This window comes from Physeter macrocephalus, unplaced genomic scaffold (assembly GCF_002837175.3).
Source record: "Physeter macrocephalus isolate SW-GA unplaced genomic scaffold, ASM283717v5 random_130, whole genome shotgun sequence".
Classification (NCBI taxonomy): Eukaryota; Metazoa; Chordata; class Mammalia; order Artiodactyla; family Physeteridae; genus Physeter; species Physeter macrocephalus.
The window spans coordinates 41811-58679 of NW_021145416.1; the positions used below are offsets into that span (position 1 = coordinate 41811).

The following is a 16869-nucleotide window of genomic DNA, read 5'->3' on the forward strand; positions in this document are numbered from 1 at the left end:
CTCCTCCTCCCCCTCCTCCCCCTCCCTCCTCCTTCCTCGTTCTCTAGCGCAGGGCGCGGGCGGCCGGGGCAGTCCCGCAGCCAGCGAGCCGGGCGCGCAGACGCCCACTTGCGCTGTGCCTGTCGCAGCCGAACCCGGCCCCGGCGGGAGCCGAACGGAGAGCGGGGATAGCGAGCCCCGGCCAGAGCGAGCGCGCGCGGCCGCAGCCGAGTCGGCACCTGGAGGACATGGAGGTAAAGGAGCCGGTGGCGCGCGGGCGGGGCGCCGAGCGGGGCCGGGATCCGAGCGGGGAGCCGTGAGCACCGGGCTCATTGCTGCCGCCCCGGGAGTACGGCGAATGCCCGCCGCTCCCACGCCTCCTGGCCAACTCCGGAGGCTCGCCCCTGGTCCTACCTAGGGGACCCCTCTGAGCAGTCAGGGGGTCGGCGGGGGAAGACCTCAGGGAGAGGGGAGGGGCCTTTCTAGAGATACAGGTATTTTGCTTAGGGACTTAAATGCTTTAGAAAAAAAAAGTGCTGTAAACTTTGTAAATGGGCAAACGTGTGAGCAGAAACTCTCAAGAAAGCAGAAGCCGCTGGACCTGAAGATATGGATATTGAAAGAGAAACTGTTAACGTGAGGCACTTTTCTTGCCCAGTCCGTTGGCTTCCCTTTTCGATGAAAATTGGACTTTTTAGAGTCCGGTCGCCCTCTTGCTTCTCAAGTCCCTCTTCTGTCTGTCAAATCTTCTTTCAGAACTTTCCGAAAAGCTCCCCTCGTGGGCAAATGGCGCTCCTTCTGATCAGACTTCAGACTCCCCTGTATGGCCCTGCGTGCATGGGAGTGTGCTGGCCCCATATCTGTGGGGGGCTCCAGGGTGAAGCCCACCACTGCCGGGCCTGGGATTTTCCTGGGACCGCTCCAGTGGGATCCAGGAACCACCCTCCAGTGGAGGAGTGGCTGGGTGTATTCCCCTCCTCCCTGCCTTCTCCACATCCTGAGGCTTCCCCAGATTTTCCTCTTGAAACTGAGGCTTGACATTTAGCCCTAAGCCAGCCTTAGCCAGACTTGGGCTTGCTTTTGAAAAGAAGAAAAGAGAAGGTGTGAATGTTACCTAGCTTTCAAGGTGATTCCCACCCTTTTCAAAAGCTGAACTGCTGCTCCCAAGGCTGTGGTCAGCACTCAAGATTCACAGTCAGTTGCGCTAGCTCTTCCCTGCTCCTGGCTCTACACCGGAGCCCAGGTTTGGCTCTTCTAAGCGAACCTCACTGCTTGGCCTACAAAGCGCTGTGACTTCTCTGTGAGGGCAATAGGTCTGTCCTGGGCAGTTGCATTTAGGCATCCAGCTCTACCAGATGTCTTCAGGGATCACCCTCAGGGAGGCCTTTTAAAGTGCAGGGGACTGTGGGATCCACCAGAGGCTGAGATGGACCTTCTGGAAACATCCGTAAACTGGCGAAACTCCACGCAGATTAGGGCTGGGAAAGGGTGGGAGGGAAGCCCAGCAGTGGGTGTTCACAAGTCTACTCAAAGATAGCCCAGATCGATAAGATCCTCTCCTGCTGGCTACAGCTTCAGGGCAGAGGAGGGAGATGGCCCTGGGGATGCCCACGGTCTGAGTGAAGGTTCCTGAAGAAGTTGCTTTAGGAGTGGGTTTCTTCCTCTGAAAGTACAGGGTGCCTCAGGCCCCCAGGTAGAGGTACAGTGCGATTTAGGACCTGTCTAATCTCTTGCAGAAATGGATGGAAGATGAGAGCAAAGATTTAGGCTTAAAAGCAGGTTGCTTGCTGCTTGAGGGCCAAATGCAAGTTTGAACTTTTTTCTCGGAAGACACAAGGGACTCCTTCCTAAGGTACTTTTTTCTCCCTCAGTTGAGGAAGGAACAGTGTGTGGCAGAGGCCCTGAAACTGTCACTTAAGCAACTTCCTGTGTTTGAGGGGTGGTGAAAAGAGAAGGTCCTCCAGTGTACAAACCAAAACGTGTAGTCATTGATGGGGGATTCTACCAAGATGGGGGCATTGCTTGGCCAGCCAGGAAGCCTGTCAGTTCGCGCTGAGTCTGTACAGGGCATGGATTTGCTGGTTGGCAGTGACTGCTTTTGAAGTTCTTTTGTCAAAATGCCTGGAAAAAGAACTGCAACTGCTAGCACTGGTAAAGGAAGTAAAGAGGAAACCAAGAGGCTGGAGAAGTGACGTTTCTCAGCCAGGACATAAACTTTTCATGGTGGGACATGATATGCAGGAGTGGGATTTGGGAATTCCTGAAAAATCTCAAAGTAAAACCCTCTTTTGAGGGTGAAACCCACTTTTGAGACATGCAGGGACCACTATATTTGGTGAGAAACTGAGTTATATTACTTCCCAGTACTAGGAATTTAAACCAGGCCAACAAGAGTTACTCAGCATTCATTCTCTAGAGCCCACTTGCCTACTGGAAGTCTTTGGGAAATCTTTTCTTTTTTTAAGTTACTTTACTGCTATCAACATCAATCATTATTTCAGCCCTTTTTAAGCCCTCTGCAATAAACAAGATAAAGATGCCTTTTAAAAGTTCACAATCCAATAGGGAAAATGAGACTTACCATTATATCTTGTCATGTGTATAATTTTCAAATGCTAAAGTGCCAAAGGTAAGGCAGTTGCAGACCAAAAGTTCCACAGTATTTCAGTGTTTCTATTAAGTCTCAAAAGAAGTCATAAAAGAAAGGTAGGTGGTGAGGAGGAGAAGGCATAAGGAATGGGTGCCTGGAGAACATGCCAGCTTTGTGTAGGAAAGCAGGCCAGTTGGCTGGAGAGGAAAGTGGGGAAGCAGAGAGAGAAAAAAATGAAAGTAATAAGATAAAAACCACAGGGCCTCTGAGTATAGTGGATGCTGGCCAAGTGGGTGAGTGGGAGCTGGAATTCAAGCCATCTGGAAGAAAGGGTTACTTTTTCTTCGTAAAAAGTCTGCTTGCCTAGCTGTGCCCCAAAGGGGGCCTTTTTCTAATTTAGACAGAGGCCAGCTGCAGCCCTCAAAGACCAGATAGTGAATGGCCCTGGATTCTGCTCCATGGACAGTAGGAAACTGAGTGGTGTTGAGTAAGATGGCAGCCACCATGTAGCAGGGATGATATGGCAGAAACACCAATGCATAGAGTGAGCAAGGAAACCAGACTCAGGAGCTTCTCTGAGAGTCCAGGCATATTCTGACTTTGAGAGAGAGAAAGAATAGAAAAGATGGAAGAGTAAAGGCCACGTGTTATAAGAGAAACCAGAAATGACTGCTGTCTTTGAGCTTGCCAGGGTGCCCAGATGAGTAAAGTTCTCTAAGATGCCAAGGAGAATGGCAGTATTGTTTTTATGCCTCTATAAGCCTTTTGTAGGCAGGGACTGTCTTATTGGTCTTTAGGTCTCCAGAGATTTGCACAGTGCCTAGATAATCATATAATTTCTCGAGAAGAGCTTGCTTGATAAATTAATTGACAGAAACAGGGAACTCTTCCCCTCTCAGCCTGCAGCTCAAATATCTCTACCTTGGGAACCTTCACAGATGCCCTCAGACTCTACAGCACTCTTGGCACTTTTTTCAAACTGAATTAGAGTACCAGGCAGAACTGTAACTGTCTGCTTACCTGGCTCTCTCCCTGGAAAATTCCTTGAGGACAGGGGCCATATCATATATCTAGGGCCTGATGGCACTCAAATGCTTGTTGAATGAGTAAATAAACGGTTGAAGAGGGAGAAAGATCAGATTTTTTTTTTTTAAAAAAACAAGGTTTAGATATGTTAGTTTTGATTGTTCTAAGCAGGAATGTCCAGCACTCCATGAGAAGTACAGACCTCTTATGATGAAAATATGATTCTTCTCTAGAAGAGATAATAGGTGAAGTTACTCTGGATAGGAACCCAGAAGGGAGAAATGTATAATAAAGAAAGAGCTGGAGACTGCCGACATCAAAATTAAACTAATATTCTTAGTTGCTTAAATATAAATTGTAGGCAGTACCAAATAGCCTGAGAGTGCTTGAACAAGTTTAATTTTCCACTGAACAAGTAATGAATTTCTAATTTAGATGAAGACAGTTAAGGAGCCCTTTTCCTTAAGGTAACTCCAAGTCCTTTCCAGATATTATTTGTCATTCATCCATTTGTTCAGTGTTTATTGAGCATTTATTATGTACTAGATCTTGTGCAGTAAATGTTAATTAAATATTGGGCTATCATGTCTTTTCATCCTCACAGACTATCAGTATTACTGATGATGGGTTTGTGTGTATGTGTACATGCTGGTACATATAATGTGTTCATTTGGTAACCTACTTTTTCAATGATATCTTTTTACTTCTTTAAATTTTTTTGTTTGTTTGTTTTTGGCTGTGCCAGGAAGCTCAGAGTCCTAACCACTGGACCGCCAGGGAATTCCCATACTTCATTAAATATCTTCTACCACAATTTCACCAACAGCCTTTGCTGGTTCTGGACCCAGCCTCTCACTGAGCCATATGTTGGCTGCTGGCTGGAGCCTATGGGTCATAATTAGGGATTGCTTGGCCTCTGGAAGCTGGAGCTTGGCTGGTGGACTTGCAGGCCTGGCCAAGTACCCCGCACATGTGTGTCTGGCTCCCACTCTGTGGGACCCTCAAAGTACCACCGGCTTCTACTTAACAGGCACTTGCATTCACTGGACCGCAATGACAGGGGGAAGTTCGGGTAGGCAGACTGGAAGGGCCCAGGCGCTATCGCGGGAGGGAGTGAGCATGCATTCCTGGAGTGGAGTCAGGTTTCAGAGCCGGATCCTCAGCGTGGCTCCTCGCAGCCAGGCGAGCCAGAGAGCCAGAGTCTGGCGAGCGCGGTTCCGTGGGAAATCTGAACACTGGCGGCTCAGCAGCCCGGTAATCTTATCAGGGCCTCAAGAGAATGTTTTGGTTCCAGAGAAATCTGAAGGCAGATCTGCCTTCCTAAAGTAATAGTTTTGGGTTTGCAGAGTCAGCTTGACCACCTCTACTCAACTCATTAGAATCTGAACATCTCAGAGCTCTGGGTTCATACTGTAAAGGAGAAAACAAGACGCAGAGATTGAGGCTGCCTGGGGATTTAGGCACCACTGGACCTTTGGAAAGACAACAGCTTGCAATTTTTCTCTCACCTGGGGAGGAGTAGTTCAGCCTAAACCTTAAGAGGTAGAATGGTCAGTTTTCATCACAAAATCAATATCCACCTCATGTTTGGCCTTCAGAGAGTTATGTAGAAGTTTTTAATCTCTCTCTGCAGAAGAAGATACAATGAAACTGCTAATACAGTACTAAGGCTTGGTCACCAGCATCAGTATTATTGTTCTAGGGCCCTACAGGAGCTCATCTCCCCAGTGGATCTACCTGAGTCATGCCAGGGGGGACACTGCCCTCATACCGTGGTCTTTTGGAGAGTGAGCTCCCCATCTTTTTCCTTTTGGGTTTCCTGAATATCTGTCTCCTGGGCATTGTGGGAAATGACTGCTGAGCTGCTGAGGCTCACCTGTAAAGTCTCACTTGCATGGGTCAAATCTTATCTTGAGGGAAGGGGCTCCAGCCTCTGCAATTGCAAGCTCTGGCGCCTCCATAGGAGAGGTGAGATGGGCATTCAGGGCCTTTACATCTGTAAGAGACCCTCCTGAGATGCCATCAGAGCCCATCCTTAATGGAGAGTATTGTGGACCCCAGGCTGGAAGCACTGAGAAGTTCCAGACCTCGGAACTGGACGTTCTCTCCAGCCAAGATGTCCCCAGCCCTTCATTTTGAACCGGCTTGTAACCATATCAGGGCCACCTTCTTGGCCTTGGGGTAGCAATCACAACTCTCTCCTAAGCTGGATCTTCCATAATCGATTGATAGCAAGTCATAGGGCACCACACACTAGCTCTTTAATTAGGTCCAACAGACATGCATTGAGGCCGTACTGCCTGGCAGGCAGTGGAGATATGTGGCAGGCCGTGGAGAGACGAAGATGAATGTTTCACCCTGCTGGTCTCTGAAGAGCTCAGGTCTAAGAAGGGGGGCAACCACCTACAGGCGTGTGGAGGACAGGAGTTTGAGTTCATGTGGACAGAGGAGAGGTGTCATACCCAGCCTGGGGTTCAGGGGGCTTCCTGTGAGAGATGTTTCTAAGTGGAGTCTGGAGGGACGCGTAGGAGCTGATCAAGTGCAGAAATTTGGGAAGAGCCTTCCAGTCAGAGGGAATGACAAGCAAAGCACTGATGCTAGCAACAACATGGTATGAGTTACCAGCGGTTTGTTTCTGGAGGATAAAGCAAGATAAAGGTATTTGAAGTTGGGGGACTAGATGAGGGATAAGAGAAATATAAGTTACAGTTCCTGCCATAAAAGGAGCTGTCTTCTGTTTGGGGAAACAAGATATACACATATGACACAACAGAAAAAAATACAAGACTGTATCTTGATAAGCTCTCAGGTGTGTGGGAGTTCAAAGTCAGCTTCTCTAATGGAAGCTGGAGAGAACTTGCTTCCTGTGCTGGGGATTCCCCCTACAAGTGTGGCTCTTCCCAGGCCCCCTGGCAGCCCTGGTGATGCACAGCTTAACGGGATCTCAACCCAGTGATTAGCACACTCGGCCTGGGACCTGCACTTAAAAGCTTTTGCTGAGGATATCTAATTTGAAATAGGCTCCAGGCCCCAAGGGAATGCCTTTGGTCACCCCCCCAAGGCCCTCTTGCCTTCTCTGACAGAAAGAGGCCTCTGGGAATAAATCACATTCACACAAAAAAATCTCCTCTTTCAATTCACACCTCCACCTGCAGCCCCACTCATTCCTCCCACTGTGATCACACATCCTGTGCATGCTCCAAGAAGCCAGCATTTCTCCTTTTTGTCCAAAGGCAGCACAGGGACAAGCTGAGGTGGGCCCAGGAACAGCAGCCAACCACGTGCATCAGCCTGGGCTGGGCCCAGCGAAACAGTGCAACAGAAACGAGAAGCTGAGCCCTGTGGCTGCTATTACACAACCCAAGCACCCACACCAGAGGTCACACAGAATTTATATCTCTCCACATGCCATAGAGGGCTTCCAGCTTCCTTGGGGCCTCCCTGCTAGACCCTTACCCTCCATAGTTCATTTCAAGCACATGAACCAGATGGACAGTTCTCCCACCTTGATGGGGCCACGGCCCCCACCCACCCACCCCCTGGCCTGCATCTCTGAAATACATTTCCAGGCTTCAGGCTCCTGGCTTGTCTTGCTTTCGAGATATGTTTTGATGGATAATGGGAAATCCATTTCTGAGCATCCATACTGATGTCAGTGTGGGAGAAACCTAAAGCTTGCTGCATGGTAATCACTACCACTTGTTGAATGCCTACTTATATACAGAAGTTTTGCATAAGTTTATCTTTTTAATCCTCATAAAGTCCTATTCCATCTGTTTTCTCTTTTTTTTTTAAGGGTTTTTTTTTTTGAAAAATTTATTTGATTTATTTGATTTTTGGCTGCGTCGGGTCTTCGTTGCTGTGCGCGGGCTTTCTCTAGTTGTGGCGAGCGGGGGCTGCTCTTCATTGCGGTGCGCAAGCTTCTCATTGCGGTGGCTTCTCTTGTTGCGGAGCAGGGGCTCTAGGTGCACAGGCTTCAGTAGTTGTAGCACGTGGGCTCAGTAGTTGTGGCACATGGGCTTAGTTGCTCCGCGGCATGTGGGATCTTCCTGGACGAGGGCTTGGACCCGTGTCCCCTGCATTGGCAGGCGGATTCTTAACCACTGCGCCACCAGGGAAGCCCCTTTATCATTGTTTTAAGCAACAAGTGCCAAGAGATCCGGAGCTAGGTCTGGGAGGGCCCCACCCCACCAGGGGCAGTACTACACCCTGTCCTACTAGCCTTCCTTTCTGTGATGCCCTCACGGGGTCTCTCTGGAGGAGTCCTTGGCCCCTGCTGCCTAGTCATGCCTGAATCCCCTCACAAAAGCGTGAATTGAAGTACTTGGGAGGAGAGGAACAAGGATGATTCCAAGCCCTTGTGGAAATGCATGGGAGACTCAGAGGGATCCCGTTGCTCCAGGCTACTGTAGACTGAATGCCAAAGTGCTGCCCAGATGGCCATCTAAAACCAGTGGAGTTGGCAGATGCATGAGTTTGCTAGGACTGCCATAACACATGACCACAAATGAGGTCACAGAAATTTATTCTCTCACAGTTCTGGAGGCCAGATATCTGAAATCAAGGTGTCACAGGAGACCCTAGGGGAGAATCCATTCCACACGTCCTATGGCTCCTGGTGGATGCGGCTTTCTTGGCTTGTGGCCACTCTAGTCTTTGCCTCTTGTTCACTTCACCTGCTCTGTGAGTCTCTCATAGGGACATGTGTCATTGGATTTAGGACCCACACTGATAAGCCAGGATGATTTCAGGATGAAGAGCTACTTAAGATTATCTGGGATCAGGACTCCCCTGGTGGTCCAGTGGTTAAAACTCCACCTTCCAATGCAGGGTGTGCAGGTTCAATCCCTGGCCAGGGAACTAAAATCCCATCTCCCTTGGGGTGTGACCAAAAATTAAAAAAAAAAAAAAAAAAGATTATCTGGGATCATCTCCACCCTCAGAGAAGATTGTGCCTAGCAAGATTATAGCATTACATTTTATGTGACCTCATTTGATATTCTGTGATCAACTACCTTATTCATGCATTCTTCCATTCATTCATTTAAGAACATGTACTGAGCAGCTACCAAATGAGAATTTATAAGACACAGTACCTGTTCTCAAGATCCATACAGTCTGGAGGAAGAGAGCAGGGCAGAAATGGAAGCAGTGATTGCAGAACAATGTGACTGGCTCTGTAAAGGCAGTGTGTAAGCAGTCCAATTGGACAAGTGAGGACAGGTGATTGTAGTGGTCCAGGCAGGCTAGTGTCACTGTAAAACAATTCCATAGTCTTACTTGTTGAAAACAATGAAGGCTTATTTCTCACTCTGTGGAGGGTTGGCTGGGGGCTCTGCTCCATGTCATTGTCGCCCTCCCTGTGGGACCCAGGTTGACAGAGCAGCTACCATATGCAACATTGTCAGTTACCATAGCAGAGGGAGGGAGGGTTCCAAAGGACTTGCCCCGGCCGTGGCTCTGGCCTGGAAGGGTTGGAACTAGCCACACCAACTCAACCACAGGGATGAGGAAGTGCAGTTCTCCCACATGCCCCACACGATGAGAGCTAGATACGTTTCGTGAACATCCTTTGGGTCCTGGTGGAATCTTAGAAGACTTCACAGAGCAGATGATCTTTGAGTTGGTCTGGAAGTAAGACTTGTGTCCTTCAGGCTGACAAAGGTGTGAAGGCTGAGGAAGGAAACATTTATCTGTGCCACTCCGGGCTCACTCACTTGAGACTTAACACAATTCTCATGGTAGGAGATATTCTTCCTGATTAAAACGAAAGCTGCTTTGCAAACACAAAAAAATGTTTTCAGTGATTTCAGTTATTTTTCATGCTTTGAGATCTGATAAGGAGGGGCAGGTAAGTTTGAAAGGGAAGTCAGAGGGTGAATAGAATATATGCCCCATTTCTATAGGTAAAAATATCAATGAAATAGACATAAGCCATTAGGTGCAGCTGTTTAAAATGTTTCTCAAATATCTTAGCCCCAGAACAGCCAATACCATAGACCATGCCATCAAGAGAGACAGCTTTCAGGCATCCTTTTTGATTTGGACGTGCTCCCCCATAGTAAATAGGGAATCTATGCCTTTTTCTACCTGTAGTTATATAACACTCGGAATTGCCTTTTTTTCCCCTATAAGCCTGTAAATAAGCCCTGCCCTTGGTGCCTAAGGAAGGGGTTAGTGAAAGTCAGCCTGTGAATAACATGGACATCAGGCAATGGAATTTGAAGGAAATGGAAACACCAGGCTGCCTTCTGCCCTCTGTTCTTTTTAGGTTTCCTTTGTTGGTTGATTGCATCTGGGATAGGCCAAGGGGGTTGCTGTGTAGAGAGATAAACCATGAGACCTGAGTTTCAGGTCCAGAGTCAGTGACTAGCCTTAGGATTCTTGTTGGTCCCTCCATCTGTAAAACTGGTACCTGCTTTCCCTACCTTATAGGGCTATTTTGAAAAGGAAATAAGATCATGCATCATAAATAAGATACTTTTTAAAAAATGTATTTATTTTATTTATTATTTATTTTTTTTGGTTGCATTGGGTCCTTGTTGCTGTGTGCGGGCTTTCTCTAGTTGCTGCGAGCGGGGCCTACTCTTCATTGCGGTGCGCAGGCTTCTCATTGCCGTGGCTTCTCTTGTTGTGGAGCACGGGCTCTGGGTGCCTGGGCTTCAGTAGTTGTGGCACACAGGCTCAGTAGTTGTGGCTCGCGGGCTCTAGAGTGCACGCTCAATAGTTGTGGCACAGGGGCTTAGTTGCTCCATGGCATGTGGGATGTTCCCGGACCGGGGCTCAAACTGTGTCCCCTGCATTGTCAGGCGGGTTCTTAACCACTGCGCCACCAGGGAAGCCCAAGATACTTTTATAAAGTACTTTAAGGTACTTTATGAAAGTACCTTAGAAAGGTAAACTGTCCCATAAAGTCATGGTGGTATGATTATTAATATCTATTAAATGGATATTGTGCAAAATTGTAACAACCTTGAGTGTGTCTTCTGTAAGAAGGCTCTGGTGTTCTGTTTGCCTAATAGAAGGTATCAGAGGGAGTACAAAGAAGGTGATGTTGGAGAATATGAGCAAAGCTAAGGCTTCCCTTATGGACCAAAAAGGACACACAAAAGAGGCTTTGATTTGTGCAGTGGTGATAAGGAAAATACTTTACAATTCTGCCATGCTTTTTTGTCAAAGCACTTTCCCATATCTCTTAATTTAAAGCCTGAAAAATTCCCATCGTGGGCTCTAGTATGCTACAACGAACATAGCACAGTTGAACCTTGAACAACATGGGTTTGAACTGCATGGATCCACTTATACTTGGATTTCTTTCACTAAGTGCATCGTACTATAGTCCTACATGATTCATGGTTGGTTGAACCCGTGAGTTCAGAACTTTGGATACAGAGGGTTGACTATAAAGTTATACATGGATTTTCACAGATTACTGACTTTGGAGGAAGGAGGGAGTTTCTAACCCTCTCGTTGTTCAAGGGTCAACTGTATGTATCAACACACCCTTTTGAATGAACACAGGAATGCTTCATATTGCTTCAAGGCAGCACAATGTAGGGGTTAAGAGCACAGATCCAGGAGCCAGACAGCTGGATTTGAATCCTGACTTTGCCAGCTGCTAGCTTGTGACCTCTCTGTGCCTTGGTTTTCCCATCTGTAAAAATGGAAATAATAATAGTACCTACATGATTGAATTGTTGTGAGGCTTAAATGAATTAATACCAATGTACCTCAGTATCTACAGGGGATTGGATCCAGGACCCCACCCCCTCAGATTCTGTGGATGCTCAAGTCCTTATATAAAATGGCATGGTGTTTACATATAACCTACACACATTCTCCCATATACTTTAAATCATCTCTAGATTACTTATGATACCCAATACAATGTAAGGGCTGTGTAAATAGTTGCTGACACATGGCAAATTCAAGTTTTGCTTTTCGGAACTTTCTGAAAATTTTTTTCTGAATATTTTTGACTCACAGTGGTTGAACCTAAGGATACAGAACCTGTGGATACAAAGGGCCAACTGTATTTGTGTAAAGTGTTTAGAACAGTGCCTGGCGCATATTTGATGTGATATGATTGTTGAATAAATAAAGTTTTTATAGTCATTGAAAAGAGAATGGCCTCTTTTGCTTTTGGTGCAGCTTTGACTGGGACCCAGGATGGGCTGAAGTTCTCCTCCAGCCTGAGAGTGTTGGGTGGAGGGGTGGTTAGTGCCCGCTGCGTGCTGACCTCTGCTGGTGGAGCTCTCTGGACTTCTGTATGTGGTTGGTCCTCGGAGGCAGTGCTGGAACAGTACCCACATAAGTCCAGACTAGAACCAAGGAAACAGCCCTGGGGGAGCCTTAGGCATGGAATAGCAAATCCAAGCTGCAGGCTCACAGGGCATCCAGGGCCTGCAAGAAGAAGGGAGTATTATTGGCTCAATAAATGCATTTCAAAGAAAGGGAGACAGCAAGTGTATTCTGTGGTTCACCCTGGTAGTGCGGGTGAAATGAGGAGGTAGGAAAAGGGAAGAAGACAGTCCAACTGAAGTAAGGCATCCCTTCCTCTTCCTCCTTCTTGCTTACATTGGTCACCCCTTCCCTGACCTGTCCTCACCTTTCACACCTGCATGGGAGTCCCCTGCTGGGGAGCTGAACACGGGGGGATTCTGTGATTGCAAAGACAGCTGCAGGGATTGGAGACTGAGAAGCTAACCATTCAGAGCCCTTCTCAGCTGACATCAGTCTCAGTTTGACATCAATCCCGAGCTTCCTGCTGTACTGAAGGAATTAAGTGCCTTCATATGCCAGCAAGGGTTTTCTGGTTTCTCAAAGAGTCAGGGTAGCTCAACCTGCTCTGAATTCATCCTGCCAAAATAATTACTTGCAGTAAGTAATGCAAGTAAGGGGTTTTGGTAAGATGGACTCAGAGGAGGTTGAGCTACCTAGCTCCTAGCGTAGCTTCACTGCCCTTTTTTTAAAAAAATAAATTTATTTACTTATTTATTTAATTTTTGGCTGCGTTGAGTCTTCGTTGCTGCACATGGGCTTCCTCTAGTTGCAGAGAGCGGGGTCTCTTTGTTGCGGTGCACAGGCTTCTCGTTACGGTGGCTTCTCTTGTTGCGGAGCACAGGCTCGAACCCGTGTCCCCTGCATTAGCAGGTGGATTCTCAACCACTGCACCACCAGGGAAGCCCAGCTTTACTACACTTCGCATCCCAGGTCCTTCCCAAGGGAAGTCTCCAAGGGCAGGCCACCAGGCTCTTTTGTTGGCCCTGGCTTGTTAAACATTTTTGTTAATGACTTGGATGAAAAATAGAAAGAAACCAGATGACCCACAGCTGGGATAGTTAATATGATAGATGACATATTCAAGTTCAAAATGATTTATATAGGATGGTATGCCGAGGCCAAAACCAACATAACGAAATTAAACAGGGATGAACGTCAAGTCCTCTGCTTAGCTTTGGAATGTCAGGCACCAGCGTAGGAGAGACCTGGCTTGGAAATGCACACTCATTTGTTCAGTCAATTCCACATATATTTATCGGGCCCACTGTGAAAGATGCTGTCTGGATCCTCAGAGGGAGTCAGATATAAAAACAGGATCTCAATAAGCTGAAGGTTTAGTAGCGGAGCAGGGAAGTGATATGATGCATCTCCAAATAAATACAGGGTGCCGGGTATGAAGTGTCATGTAAGTGACAAGACCACAGGGCTGGGGGGCTTTCTCAGAGACAGATCATGCTCAGCTGGTGCAACTGGAGAAGGCTTCATGGGAGAGGGTGTGTTCACAGTGGGCACTGAAAACCAGGAGTTTTTTTCTAAGCAGGTAGCTATAGTGAAGGGCAAAGAAGTAACAGTACTGGGTAGCTAAGTGATAAATTGGGGGAGCAGGGAGCTATGGGTACCCTCAGTGACCGAGTGGGCGTGTGTGCACACATGTGTGCATGAGTGAAACTCCGAAGAGAGAGGATAAAACTACACTGTGCACAGACCAGAAAGACAGTGTTGATAACGTGGGCTTTCTTCAGTGGGTACTGAGGGTCTTGGAAAAGGGGGGCTTCCGGGATCAAAGGAGCGCTGGAGGCCCATTCACCTGGCCCCAGTGTGCAGGATGAGTAGGTGGGAGACTCTAGAGGCTGGAATACCAGTTGAGAGGCTAAAGCACCAGTGAGAGAGGGCCTTGAGATTGGAAAGGCAATGAAACTGTGGAATAAACTGAGGCAAGGACTCGCAGTATTTGGCATTTGGTGGGAGGCTGCCGTGGGTGTTAGGGTGAGAGAGAAAGTGATCAGCGTGACTGTATTTTCTTTCTTTTTTTTTTTTTAAATCTTTATTGGAGTATAACTGCTTTACAATGGTGTGTTAGTTTCTGCTTTACAACAAAGTGAATCAGTTATACATATACGTATGTTCCCATATCTCTTCCCTCTTGCGTCTCCCTCCCTCCCACCCCGGGAGCAAAGAGAAGGATTGGGCTGGCTTGGGTGACGGAGAGGCTGCATTTCGGTTGAGGCTTTGACAGGACATTCAGAATTGGAAATTCAGAGTTGGAGCGTGGAAGGGCATTGGGCTGAGATGGGTTCAGCAGTCATCTGCACAGAAGTGGTCTCTGCAGCCCGAGCAGTGAGAGGCCACTGTAAAGCAAGGAGCAGGCCAAGGACAATGCTGTGGGCATCCCTCACATTTGAGAAACACCAGTACGACTAAAGTTAGTGAAGGAGCAGTTTATGTGCAGAGGGCTGGGAGTTTTAGCTGACCACAAGCTTCCCGTAACCTAACCCTTTTCTTTAAAAAAAAAAAAAAAAAAAAGGTTCAGTCTCAGGCTTTATCTCTGTATCCCACAAATGTAGGACTTAAAGTTTTGCATCCTGCCCAGATGACCTATCCAGGACTCGCTGTGTGATCACATCTCCTTTCCCCTAACCCTCTCTCAGCTCCAGGAATGGAGGCCTCAAGGGAATGGGCCTCAGTACTTCTAGACTGTCACCTGAGGCTGGGATGTGGTAGCGGAGGTTCAGAGAAGGGAGGGAGAGGGACAGAATTATTTGTCCATTAGGCAAAGGTCTTTTAAGTGCTTTTAGTGGCAGTCAGGTCGTGGGTCCCACATCAGATTAATTTATAGATGCACAGCCACACACTGGGAAGGTCTGAGAGAGGCATGTTCTTGTTATTATTTTGAAAACAATGATAAAACCACAACCAACAAAAAAATCCTTTTTTGAAAATCCTAGGACTTGGTGTTCAGGGGTTTCCCTTTAGTTTTAAAATATTACTTTATTATTAAGCTAATGTTAAACATTTTAAGGTAAAATTATTAGAATTATCATCCTAACACAGCTATTTTTTTTCTCTTTTTCTTGCTCCCTTCTGATCCTCCATTTTACTCGCTTTATCATTAAAAAAAAAAACTGGGAGAAAAAGACAATACTACTTAATTTAACGACTATGTCTTTATTATTTTTAGCCATATATGTAATTCTTACAAAATTATAATAAGTGTCTATACAACTCTGTACTGTATCTTTTCACCTAATGCTATTTCCAAGACAATATCCTTGTTCTACAGAGTAACATTTTCACTTAAAATGTCTGCATGATATTCTATTACACAAATATAACATCATTTAATCATTTTTCTATTTTGGGACATGGCGTTTGCTTCCCTTTTCTCCTTATTGTAAATAACATAGCTATACACAGTACATGTATCTTTTTTTCTTCTCTTGAATTGTTTCTTTGGAAGCAATTCCCAGGAGTGGAATTATTAGGCCAAAGGGTATGGTTCTTGGTAAATGTTGCCAAATTAGCCCTGGGCTGCCTTCCTTCTGCGAAGGCTCACTGTACCTGGTACACAAATTGCAGACTTAGTGAGGTGTGCCAGGAAGAGAACGTGAGGTGAGAGCGCCCTGTGGAGGCTGGTTCAGCACAGAGCCCCATCTTCCCACTGTACTCCTGTGGGTCCCCCATCCTGCCAACAGGGAGGGGGAGGGGAGGGCAGGAAAGGGGTGTGGACACCCTGGGAAATGAAGCAACCATCTGGACTTCCTGCTGGAGCAGCTGCAGATAGGGGGAAATTATGTACCAGCGAGATGGGGGCAGGGCAGAGTGAGCCTGGGGTCACCCAGAACCTCACCCACCGGCAAGGTTGGAAGCAGAATAGCCTGCTTGGACTGGCTTCTAGGAAGCAATGACTTGCTCCCTCACTTCATAAAGATTTCAGGAGTGCCCACTGCGTAAGGTTCTCTGCTGAGAATTCTGGACACAGAAGGGAATACAATCCTGCCTTTAGAGAGCCTGCCGTCTAGTAAGGGAATCGGAAGAATAACAGGTGATTATAATAGTTTGGTCAAGTATGCTGATAAATCTGTGCTCAGGACGCAGATTTGGGTATGACCTGGGGGCAGGAAAGACTTCCCAAAGGAGGAAGGATGAGGAGGAGCTGGAGAGCTGAGGAGGGAAGAGAAGGATGTTGCAGCTGGAGTGAGTGGCAGGAGAGAGGAGAGCATTGGAAGTACAGTTGGATTTAGTGGGTAGACCATGCTTGACTCCCTAGAACTTGACCTCGGAAGCTCCAGGATTTCCACACAGAGGCCTCTGGAGACACAGTCCTGTTGCACAGGGAGTGCTTACGGGGCTAGCCTTGAAGCTGAACCTGTAGGGCAGGCACACTTCTTAACTTAAACTGGATATGTATTTGGCGTGGCTGCTGAGATTACAGGGAATGTTGAAGCTCTCAAAAGCCACCTCTTTGTGTTGCCACTTGTTTTATTCCCCAAGCTATGGGGGATGGGGGTAAGGTGATCAGATTTACATTTTAGAACGTTCACTGTGGCTATGGTCCCCAGAGAATGGATTGGAGAGAGACCTTTAGGGGGCTGTTCAGTCGCCTGGACTAACGACCAGGAAAGGTGGGCTTAGGAAAGGACTGGAGGCGGAGGCGGAGAGAGGAGATTGAGCGGGGACCCTTCCTCACAGGCCAAGAACTTTCTATCTAAGCCCTAGCTGAGGACTAAAAAAAGAGGCAGCACGGTTCCCAGGGGCCTGTGCGCTGATAGGGATGCCCAGGTGTGGCCATAGCATTTAAAGGGCATCAGATGTGGGCCTGGGTTTCTTGTGTCTATAATGAAGAGCAGCTCACCTGTGCCTCCTGGGCACCTGTGCAGGTACATTGTGTATGCGTGTGGTGGAGGAGAACCAGGTGAGTGTTACAGTCTAGCTGGAAGAAGCCAGGCATGGTGGTGCAGGAGTTCAGGGCTGTGAACCAAATTCCATTGCTG

The 16869-nt window shown here is 47.3% G+C and overlaps 1 protein-coding gene across 1 annotated transcript in view; it reads left to right on the forward strand.

Annotated features, from left to right (window-relative positions):
* The first annotated feature begins 32 nt into the window (after positions 1 to 32).
* The window catches only part of RCSD1 (RCSD domain containing 1), a 68305-nt gene continuing 51468 nt past the window's right edge, over positions 33 to 16869 (forward strand). The window contains exon 1 of the mRNA XM_028484122.2: positions 33 to 233. Within this exon, the coding sequence (XP_028339923.1) occupies positions 228 to 233 (6 nt within the window). The 5' untranslated portion in view covers positions 33 to 227. The remainder of the gene's footprint in view (positions 234 to 16869) is intronic.